Source organism: Emiliania huxleyi (genome assembly GCF_000372725.1).
Source record: "Emiliania huxleyi CCMP1516 chromosome Unknown EMIHUscaffold_180, whole genome shotgun sequence".
Lineage (NCBI taxonomy): Eukaryota > Haptophyta > Isochrysidales > Noelaerhabdaceae > Emiliania > Emiliania huxleyi.
This window is the reverse complement of record NW_005200783.1, coordinates 199,565-210,663: the sequence shown is the minus strand read 5'-3', so window position 1 is coordinate 210,663 and position 11,099 is coordinate 199,565. Positions and strand designations below refer to the sequence as shown.

The window sequence follows — 11,099 nt, the reverse complement described above, 5'->3', positions numbered from 1 at the left end:
CCGCCTCGGGCCCGCAGGTCGCCGCGTGGCTGGAGGCGGCGGTGAGGGCGCTGAATGAGGCGGCGGTGCATTGAAAGGCGCGGGCGGGGGCGGGGGGGTCTAGAAAGAGGAGCGTCCGAGTGTGGGAGCGGAGGGCTCCACCGCATGTCTTGAGATACGGGCGTGTTGACTAGATATCTGAAGGGGGGGGGGCGGGGGGGGGCGGCGTGGCGCGTCGGCGGCCATCACCCTTGGAGCAGCACTTGGCGGTGCGGTTTCGCAGCGAGCAGGGGCCAAAGTAAAGAATTTAAACAGAACAACTCGCTCTCTCACAGCAGACAGGCTCGCGAGCCTCGACACAGGTGCGAGATACTGGCGCGTGCTAGCACTATCACAGGCACACCACCGGAGCCGCCTAAGCGACTCCGCTAAGAAAACGGCAATGCACTTAGCTCCGTGCACAATGCCGCTATCCCCGCACGCTAGCTCGTTCACCGTCTCGCGCGTCGGCCACGCCACGGCGGTGTGGAGAACGACAGAGACAAGCGCTGCCGCATCTGCAGCCCGTGCCAGTTCTTGGTGGTCCATGTGACCTCATCGAGGTGCTGAGCGAGCCAGGGTTATGCCCACGCGCCCACACATAGTTCTCGCGCAGACCCTGTATCATGCCACTTCAGTCCTTCTCCAGTCGCCCAGGCGAGAGACCCCACTCTCTGAGTGGTGACGTCGTCCCTCTACGTCCTTAGGCCGCATCGGAGGGGCCCCTGCCCACGCCGAAGCGGCGGCGCCGCTCGACCCGAGCAGGCCCAAGTGCAGACGAGCTGCAAGCGGCCCAGGCAAGGCAGCCGGACGCGGCAATGCGGAACGCGCAAGGCCGGCCACACGGCTCCTCGCCGGTCACCCGCTCGCAAGATCGCGCCCCACAGCGTGACCGATGAGAGACGAGCGACGCGCCGCCCCCGATGCGAACCACCACCTATCTTTGCAATCGACGGTGTGAGCGCCGCGCGCGGTTCGCCGATACGCCGACGGAGAGGTAAGCCAAGGCTAATGGACACCCACTCGGGCTGAGCGACCGAGGCGCCGCGCGCGGAGCTGCTGTTGCTGCACCGGGGCCGCTGGTCGGAGCCATTCTCGCTACCCCGCGGGGGCGGTGGTAAAGTAGATTGCGGACGATTCTTTTGCCCAGTGTTGGAGTTGCGCGGTACCTTCTGTTAGGTAAATATTCTGTTCTCCTGTGTTAGAAAGCTGCTTACAGCGTCAAGTGCGGCCCTTAGCTGAGTAGAACTCGAAGTGGGCGTCGAGGGGGCCTATAGTAGAGTGTGAGCCCGCGCGCTGCAAAGCTCGAGTGGGCGATGGCGCGAGCTGGAGGCAGGCTGGGCCATGTACTAATTGCGTGTGACTGTTTCTGCCGTCTTTGAGGGGGCATGGGCGTAGGAGTGGTGTGCTCTGCTACCCTTGCAGCCGAGTGCCTTCTCTCAGCGCTCCATTGCCTCTAGGGGGTTGTGGCCGTGGATTTCGCCCCCTAGCTTACCTCTCCGAGGGGGGCAGTCGGAGAAGGGGCAACTCCGTGCACTGACGGTCGGCCGTCAGAAAACACGCCTCCGTGGCTCGGGTTACACCAATCCTCGCTACCCAACGCGGCCAAAGGATATCCACCTCGAGAACCTCGAGAGCACAGCGCCCACGCAGAGCACCCGTTCTCTCTCTCTCGAGGTTCTCGAGGTGGAGGATACACACACACACACACACACACACACACACACACACACACACACACACACACACACACACACACACACACACCGCTCACCCACGCGCACCGGGCCTTGCACTTTAAATGCCGTGGGGCTCCTGTCGTTAGACGTGGAGACGCGAGGGTTGCCCCCCCTTGCCCCACCACCTCGTGTGTGTGGAGAAGTTTACCTTACCTTACCTTACCTATCGCAAATGTCACAGCTTTGCCCAAGTCCGCGGTGCTCTGGGCGGTGTGGATGGAGGTGTGTGCGTCTTCCTGTCATCCCAAGTGGTGGCAGACTGCGGACACTCGCTGCTCACTGGCGACCGAAGACAGAGGTCATGTGCTGTATGAGAAATTAGTACAGTGTACCATGTGTACCCATGGAAACGATAGTCCGATACCGCAAGGCACGCCAGCCGCGTCACGCGGTCCACGACTCTCTCACGGCGGCGCCGCGCTGGCGCCGCTCTCCGCGGCCGCCTCCCCAAACAGCGCAGGAAGCCGAGCCAGTGGCGCCGCGCCACGCGGCAAGAAGCCGCCTCCCAGCCAGCCTCCGCCGCCGAGCCCGCCGCCGCCCGCCGCCGCGTCCGCCGCCGCGCCGGCCTTGTAGGCCGAGTGCGCCGCGGGTCCTGACTCTGCATGGCGGTGCATCGCGCCGGTGCGCACCTAGATAGATGGATAGCGAGGTGAAGACACCGTCAGCTGGACATGCGGCGGTGAGAGTGTCTCCCCCTATCTCCCCCTATCTCGCGCCTGCAGCTCGAGCGGCGTGCCCGACGGCAGCGCGTAGGTGGAGTGGAGGGAACAGTACCCGTTGGCCTTTGGAGACGCGATGTAGTCCGAGAAGGCGACCTCGCCCCAAAGTCGGCCCGCCACTTGCCGCACCGCGAGGCAGCGCGAGTGGTCGCCAGCCCTCTGCGGCAGCCCGCCCGCCGCCTCGCCGTACTCGCGGTACCTACCTCGCCCCGCCGCTGCTGTGAAGAGACGCCGTTCACAGCCCGCCCGCCGCGCCGTACTCGCGGTGCCCGTCGAGCACCACCCGGAGTCCGAGCAAATCGTCGGCTCGCTTGCCGCGCAACGCGACCTGTTCACAGCCGCCGCTGTGAAGAGGCGCCGCTCACGTCTCTCGGCTGTCTCTCGGCTGTCTCTCGGCTGTCTCTCGGCTGTCTCTCGGCTGTCTCTCGAACCTTTTCGAAGAGCGACGCCGCCGACTTGAGTCTCGCCTACAGCCGAAGTGCAGCCGAGATGCAGCCGAAGTGCAGCCGAGATGCAGCCGAAGTGCAGCCGAGATGCAGCCGAGGTGCAGCCGAGGTGCAGCCGAGGTGCAGCGAGGTAGAGCCGAGACACAGCCGAGACACAGCCGAGACACCGCCGGCTTGAGTCGCGCCTCGACGCGGTACGAGCCCGCCGGCAGGGAAGCAGCCATATCTCCCCAGATCTCAGCCATATCTCCCCACATCTCGCGCCTCGACGCGGTACGAGCCCGCCGGCAGGGAAGCAGCCAGCGCCGCTTCCACCCGCCTCGCCGCCTCCTCGAGCTCCTCGCTCCCGGCGGCCGACAGCTGACCGTGCCACGCCTACGCGTACCATACCTCCAGAGTCGTCGAATCCAGTGTGGGTTCAGTCCCCTGGGTGGTGTGGTAGGCCGAATCTCGGGCGGGAAGACGGTACTTGTGCAGTGCTCTCAGAGCACCGCGTGAGTACACGCGATCTGGAGAGATCTGGGGAGATCTGGGGAGATCTGGGGAGATCGTGCAGTGCTCTCAGAGCACCGCGTGAGTACACGCGATCTGGAGAGATCTGGGGAGATCTGGGGAGATCGTGCAGTGCACTCAGAGCAGCGCGTGAGTACGAGGGGCTGCGAGAGAGCGGCGAATACAGCGGAACGCGGCGGCGAGTGCCGCCGAACCCGTGTCCTAGAGAGCGCTGGCTGGAAGGCAAGACTGCGTGTCCCGCTTCTAGCTTAGGCGACTCCGGTGGTGTGCCGGTGTGTGTGCTAGTCCGCGCCAGTCCGCGCCCTTGTCGTGCCAGTGTGCTGGGAGAGAGGCTTGTGTTTTAAGAATTCTGGCCGCCTCGCCCGCACGGCGCCAAACGCGCCGGGGAAAGCGACGGCGCAGACCGACTCAGCGAACGCCGTCCGGAGCCAGCGCTGAAGGCCTGTTGCTGTGGCGGCGCCGTCGGCGGCGGCGAGGCAGCCGGCGACGAACCTGGCCCGCGGTGCAGCCGAGATGAGCCGAATCGAGCCGAGACGGAGCCGAGATATAGCCGAGATGAGCCGAGGTGCAGCCGATGAGCCGAGGTGCAGCCGAGATGAGCCGAGGTGCAGCCGAGATGCAGCCGAGATGAGCCGAGATGTTAGCCGAGATGAGCCAAGGTGCAGCCGAGATGAGCCACGGTGCAGCCGAGATGAGCCGAGATGCAGCCGAGATGAGCCGAGGTGCAGCCGAGGCGCAGCCAGAGACGAGCCTGGCCCGTGCGCGGACCGGAGGGACGAAAAGGAGCGGTGAGATGGCCCAACCGCCACCACCACCGCCGCCGCCGCCGCCGCCGCCGCCGCCGGCGGCTCTGCTGCTGTCATGGACCCACCCGCCAGATCGGAGGGCAGAGCGGGGCACGGCCGGGGCGGATGCGGCGGCGGCGGCGGAGGGGCGGTGCGGCGCGGCGGAGACCACATACGCGCGCGCCGTGGAGAGGAGGAGGAGCGCCACGAGACCCCGCAGCAGCGCCCGGCAGTCGACAGAGATCTCGGAGCGCACCCGCGCCCCTCCGCGCAGCTGCTTGCGCTCGATCACGATGCTCAGCCGGCGCCGATTGGACGCCGCCTCGCCGTCGCGCACAAAGGACGCCCGCACACGAGGAGCGTACGAGAGGAGTCCAGTGCCGTCGCCACCGCGCACAGGCTCCGACTTGATGCGGATGAGAGGAGGAGCCAGAGGCCGTGGGCTGGGCAGCGTCTGCGATCGAAAAAGCCGTAATGGCCGCGTTTGCTCCAGCAGCGCCTCGTGTCCGGCGCTGTCTGTGTCGACATTCGCCATCGCCCCCTCGTGACCGGCGCTGTCTGTGTCGACGTTCGCCATCTCAGGGCGACGCGCGCGCGAGAGAGAGAGAGCGAGCCGGGCCGGCCAAAGAAGAGGAGAAGCCCGACCCAGGCCCGACGCCGGGCTTAAGCGCTTCCTTTCATTGCCACCCGCGCCGAATCCCAGCCCAGGAGTGTTGAGCCGATTCCTCGCTGACGGCCGCGCCGTTCGACGCGCCGCGCCCGGAGGCGGCCCGATCGCTCGAGAGGGTCGACGCGGCACGCCCAGAGCCGCGCGGCGCGCTCGGCGACCCGCTCGTTGAGGCGTACGGCGCCGCCGCAATCGACAGAAAATGGCGACGACAGCGGGCACGCACGCGGGCCCCCAGGGCGGGCTCGCCCCGGACGCGGGTAGCGGAGAGGAGACCCAGTCACCGGGCAGATCGACCGCCTCGAGCCGATCGCCGGCCGCGCCGTCGCCGCCGCCCAACCTTGCCGCTTCGCGCCCCAGTACGCCGCCGCAGTCCCGCCCGCCGCAGCAGCCCCGCCAGACGCCGAAGCTGCTCCAGCGTGGGTCCCGACGGGGCGCCGGTGTCGCGCGGCAGGGCCACCCCCTCGCCTCCGACTCGCCGCCGTACGCCGCCGCCGGCCGTCACCCTCCTCTGGCACCCGCGCCTCCGCCCGCTGTGGCAGTTCAACAGATCCAGCCCAGCGTCCTCAACGTGTCGATTGGGGACTGCTCGTTCGTTCCGGCCGAGATACTAGGCGGTGCTGCCGTGCACTGGCGCCAGCGAGCTCCATTCAAATCCCGCGCGCGCGATCGGCAGTCGAGTTACAACCCGCAGCTGTGCTGTGTGCGCGGCGCGCGCACTCGAAACGTGGTTCGGCGATCTCTCGGCGACCACTCGTCGACTCGCGCTCGGACGCGAGGTGTGCGCTCGCCTGCCTCCCCCGGGAAGGACACGGCCATTTTCAGCGAGATCTGTGGAATCATCCTCACCACCCCCTGTCCACTGTCCTCACGCCACCCAACCCGTCCGGCTGCTGCCATACTGGGACGTGAGTGCAATATTTGTGCTGCCCTCGCCATCCGACGCGTGTGCTCCGCTCCCCGCAGGCGAGGATCGCCATCGCGCACCAACACGCTTCGTTCGGGAGGCGCGCGGCGCGACCCGCGTTGCGAGATCGTCGGCGGAGCCCGCGTGCTGGCCCTCTCCGGGACCGCCGCCGGGGCCCAGAGGGCGCAGATTCGGCCCACCAGGGTCCAAGAGGGCGGTTCTGACACCGCCAAGCGGTGCTTTCGTGTGGACCCCGCGAGCTCGCGTTTGTCCGTTCAAAAATATTTATTCGCCCGCAGTTTGCCTCCAGTGCCTCTGTGCCGCGGAGGCGCGGGGCAGGACCTTTTTAAACCGCACTCTCAAACATCCGCGGCGCACCAGTCGCAGTATATGGAGCCGGACAGCACGCAGCGGAGTATCACTCGCACGGCCCGTGGCACCTCCGTGCGGCCGCGACCGCGGCGAAGCGACAGAGGAGAGACGAGAGCGGCGGCTGCAGCGTGGCACGAGGGGTACAGTGACGGGAGTCGTTCGAGCTTGCCCTTGAGGACGGAGTTGGTTTTCGCCTGCGCGGCGGGCGAGAGACGAGCTCGTGAGACGGCGGCGCGGGCCGAGCGCCGCGCTGCGGCTCGGTGGTTATGCCGCGATCGCGGGCGACACAGCGAGCGCGGAGCGTCGGGATGGAGAGGTGGGAGCGAGAGCGCGCGCGTCGGCCGTCTCGGGCCGGAGCGAGTCGTGCTGACCTCAGCGCACGCTCGCGGCGCCTCGAGGCCGCGCGGCGACGTGCAGGAGACGGCTTTTGCGGCCGCCGTCGAGGCGCTGTCGAGGCGCCGACTTTGCCGCGCCCGTACTCCACAACGGCGATTCGAATTCGGACGAACCCAGGGTGTGCGAGGGCCGCGACGCCGAGGCCGGCACGGGACGACCGAACGCGACGGCCGCCGACCAACCACGCAGCCGCAATCACAGAATCGGCTCAACACTCCCTTCGGCGCGAGTGGAATGCCCCTTCTCCTCCTTTGCGGCGAACCCCGCAAAGTGACCCGTTTTTACCCACCCACGCCCGTGCGCGCGTATCTTAGCTAAGGTACGCGGCCACACGCGCTGGCGCGCACGGCAACCGGGACTTACACGCGCGACACGAGGGACTGCGTATCCTCGCCTGCCTCGGGGGAGAATAGCCGCCCTCACCCGCTGCCGCGCATCGAGCTCGGCGCGGGGCTGATACGTGTCATTCTGTGCCGGCGCGTATCTTAGCCAAGATACGCGGCCACACGTGCAGACGCGTATAGCGGTACTCGCGCCCACACGTGCAGCCGCCTATCTTGGCCAACATAGGCGGGCGTGAGCGCGTGAAACGGCCCGTCGGCGAAGGCGACTCGCGCTGGCACGTGCACAGAGGGATGTTCACATACGCGGCTACACGTGTGGGCGCCTATCTAGGGTAACATACGCGCCCCATGCGTGGGCGTGTATGGCACCAGAGGCCCGCGCACATGCAGGGGTGGTCGGGGCACATCGATCTGCAAGTTACATCTGCGCGCCTTGCTTGGTTGTGTTCGTCGTCGCCATCCGCCGAGCAGACCCCCAAGAAGAGCAAGCCCAATAAGGCAGACCCCCAGGCTGGCAAGCTCAGCAGACAGTCAGTTTCTAGTTTGGGCATCAAACCCAGGTGGTCGACGACTGGCAGTACCCATCTTTGTCCTTCTTGCCCAGCACAAAGTCGAAGTTCGTGAGGAGCAACTCGCTGTCCCCCGGCTGCTTCCGCGCTTCATTCTCTGTGTGGACGGCCGCCCACTTCATCCAGTTGCTGAGCCATGTGCTCGAGCGCTGTCTTGTAGCTGTCTGGGGCGCTCCCGAGCTTTGCGATCTGCCGCAGGCCGTGACGCTGGTGGTGTCGGTGTTGTCTCCGTCGCCCATGCATTCGTCAATCACCGTGTCGTCCACCACGGTGACGAGGCCCGACACAAGCAGGTTGCCAAGCGACTGCGGCAGAGAAGAGTGGCTGAGGTACGTTGAATCTATGTGGCAAAAGTGTTGCCCAGGGAGAGAGAGTGTGTGCTGAGTCTATCTCACACCTTGTCATAGCACCAGTAGTCGGACCGGATCCCCCGGCAATCCTCCAAGTCCAACCCCCACCTACATTGGTAGACAACAAAGGAGGTCTGTGATGCGCTCTCACCTCTCAGCCTCTTTTGCGCTCACGCACGGGCTCGACGCTGCAGTGGTGGTTGTGGGGCGAGGCGAGAGGCGCGCGCGGAGGCAGCTCCCATCTCGCGCTGCGTCGCGCCGGGCGACGGGCGGGGCGAGAGGAAGCACTGGCAAACCCTGTGAAGCGTGAACGGCGGCACGATTTTTGACCCCCCCCCCAGCGTATCTAATGCAAAACGTGTTGTTTAGAGAGAGATGTGCCTGTTTTACTTTTCTTTTTCCCTTTTCCTTTTTCCTCGGCCCCTTTTCCTTGGCCTCTTTGCCCTCTCTCTGGTCTATCTTCTATCTCTCTGGTCTATCTTCTATCTCTCTTGTCTGATATTCTATCTCTCTTGTCTGATATTCGTGAACGATGGCAGGAGCATTGGCTCACTGGCGTTCGCAAGCAAAAAGAGAGCTAGTGAAACGATCTCGGTGCCGAAACACCGCTCTGAAGGCGCTGGGTCGGTGTGGCTGTTCAGACCATCGAGGAGCTGACGGCCGACGCCTGGACGGCAGCGGCGGCGTGGCGATGCAGCTCGCTGACATAGACCCTGTGGCCGTTGTCAGTCAGCAAGGCCGTGCAGTAGAGGCTACGAAGCAGCCAGCGGGCAACGGTTTGCCTTGGCTTCGCATGCTCATCGCGACTCTCGGCGCATGCGCGCTCGTGGGCATCGGATTCGGCGTTGGCAGGTCGCTCCCGAGAGCTACCGACTCCAACGGCGGGCATGACGCCACAGCGCGGCCGTGGCCGCTGTCGCAGCCGCCGCCGTCGCAGCCGCGACTTCCCTCACCTCCTCCATCGCCCGCGTCGCCGTCTCCCTCGCCTCCTCCATCGCCCGCGTTGCCCTCCGGCTGGTGGAGCTACGGTGAAGAATGGTGGGACAGCGACGTAGACTGGGAGGCGCCACCGTCAGATGGCATGGTAGTCACGGAGCTCAACACCTACGAGAAGGACGGATACGTGCATGTTCGGGTCAAGGCAGGACATCTGGAGGGTTGGGGCCAGGCTTGCTACCACAGCAGCAGGTCACAACTGTCCGGTGTCGTTGCCAAACGAGTGCACACTTGGGTGGGTCCGCATGTCCTCGGCAAGACGGTCGAGACGCCTGCAGACATCGACGCCGTTACCGACACAGCTTGGCGACAGAACTACAAGCACACGGGCGATGTGCTAGCGCAGGTCTTGGCCGGCGTCGACACAGCGCTGTGGGACCTTGTCGCGCGCAACCTCAACGTCTCCGTCTGCACCCTCGTCGCGGAGGTGATGGGCGGTGAGTGCAAGAGCCACATGCCGGTTTACGGCTCCAATGGCAACCGAGAGACCGACATGGGACTTCTTTTGGCAAACGCCGTGCACAATCACGACAAGTACGGCGTGCAGGCCTTCAAATTCCAAATCGCACAGCGCATGGGCGGGGATGTGGACATCACGCCAAACCGAACCGAGACCCTCATACCGCTCGCGCGGCAGCTGCTAGGTCCGGAGGTGACGCTTCTGGCCGACGCCAACGGCGGATACGACACGATCGAGCGAGCCAAGCCGATCGCCCAGCTCCTCATCGACAACAACTTCACCTTCTTCGAGGAGCCCTACCCATTCTGGGAATACGACAAGGCTGCGGCCCTGGGGGCGGCGATGCCGGGCATGCCGATCGCGCTCGGCGAGCAGGAGTACCGCATGGATGTGTGGCAGAGGAACGTCCACGCCATGGATGTGTGGCAGCCTGACGTACACTACATCGGCGGGGTCTCGCGCAGCCTCGCTGTGGCTCGGATGAGCATGGAGGCCGGGGCCAGATTCATGCCGCACTCCCCAAACCCGAGCTTCGTGGCTGTCTTCACACTCCACATAGCGGCGGCCGTGCCGAACGCCTTCCAGTTCATGGAGGCCGATGCCGTGAACACACGGCAGCCACCGGATGGCAAACGCTTCTTCACCGAGGGTGTGCTCAAGATCAAGGACGGCAAGATGAAGGTGCCGACTGGCGCTGGCTGGGGTGTCGCGCTCAGGTCAGATTGGGTGGACGAAGCGTCGAAGCGGACGAGCAAAATGAAGTCGTCGCCGCCTCCACCATCACCCACCGCCACGTGATTAGTTCACGCAGGAATCGAGCTCAAGCAAGTCGGTCCGTGTGTGATGTGCGTGCGGTGTGCTTTCGGTGCGAGTGGCTTGTCTCTAGAAACAAGACGTAGGGCTAACGGCTGCTATGTTTGAGTTGCATGAGCGCTCTCCCACCGCTCTGTGGTGACCGTCTGTCCTCTGAGAGTCTCTCCACATCTCGGGTCGCACAAAATGCAAAAATAAACGGACGACCTGTTCTTTTTTACCCATCTACGGGGTGGACGGGGAAGGACCCTGAGTGAGTTGCACAGTGGTTGTGCGCCAGGCCCAATAGCCGCACGTTTGCACTCGCCGTGCCTTGCCACCTCCGAACCGCGCTCCCTCCTTCAGTTTTGGGGCGAATCGGGTGCCGAACTCGGCGTCGACAGCTTTGGCTCGACATCTGATCATTGGCGAGAAACGCATAAGCCCCCCAGGCGAAAATGGCGGAAATGGCTGAATCGGAGGTAGCGCACGGGGGGCTTATGCGTTCCGCGGGGTCGTATGTTTGAGCCGGATATCGACCTGGTGCCCCAAGGGGGTGGTATGAGCTGCCCCAAAACGGAAGGGCACGTCCTGTTCACGCGATGGCCAGCCGTGGTGTGAGCCCGAAGGGTCAGTCTCGACGAGCGGCGCCGCGCCAGACTGGTGCGCCGGCCAGGAGTGGGCGCAGAGCGTCGAGTGGCGCAAGAACGAGCTAACGCGCGGGTCGCGGCGCGCGCGCGCGAAAGCGTCGCGGAGGCAGAACGCTAGACAGAGACCTCACATCCGCTCACCGTTCACGAGTCTTCACCGGGAGACAGGGGAGTGACAGTTCGTTGGGATGGCAACAGTCGAGATAGTTTTTACATGAATATGAAACTCATGTGTGTATCGGCCGGCCCGATGTGCAAAAAAGAACAGAGAAGAAGAGAAGCGGAGTTTTAAAACAAGAACAGGAAAGAACAAGGAAAAGGAAAGGGGGGGGGGGGGGGCTGAGGGGTGACCCCAAAGGGGTGCTGTAACCTGTAT

General features: G+C 65.0%; 2 protein-coding genes across 2 annotated transcripts; one reads left to right on the top strand and one right to left on the bottom strand.

Annotated features, from left to right (window-relative positions):
• Positions 1-2,161: 2,161 nt before the first annotated feature.
• Positions 2,162-3,190, bottom strand: EMIHUDRAFT_468273 (hypothetical protein; the record flags this gene model as incomplete). The annotated part of the gene is made up of 3 exons (XM_005783267.1): positions 2,908-3,190; positions 2,474-2,804; positions 2,162-2,386 (listed from the first exon to the last, which is right to left on the bottom strand). The coding sequence occupies exons 1-3, from the start codon at positions 3,177-3,179 to the stop codon at positions 2,162-2,164; spliced, it is 828 nt and encodes a 275-aa protein (XP_005783324.1). The 5' UTR covers positions 3,180-3,190.
• Positions 3,191-7,254: 4,064 nt separating this feature from the next.
• Positions 7,255-10,079, top strand: EMIHUDRAFT_232312 (hypothetical protein; the record flags this gene model as incomplete). The annotated part of the gene is made up of 5 exons (XM_005783266.1): positions 7,255-7,323; positions 7,467-7,804; positions 8,365-8,452; positions 8,523-8,677; positions 8,873-10,079. The coding sequence occupies 5 exons, from the start codon at positions 7,255-7,257 to the stop codon at positions 10,077-10,079; spliced, it is 1,857 nt and encodes a 618-aa protein (XP_005783323.1).
• Between the last annotated feature and the right edge of the window lie 1,020 nt (positions 10,080-11,099).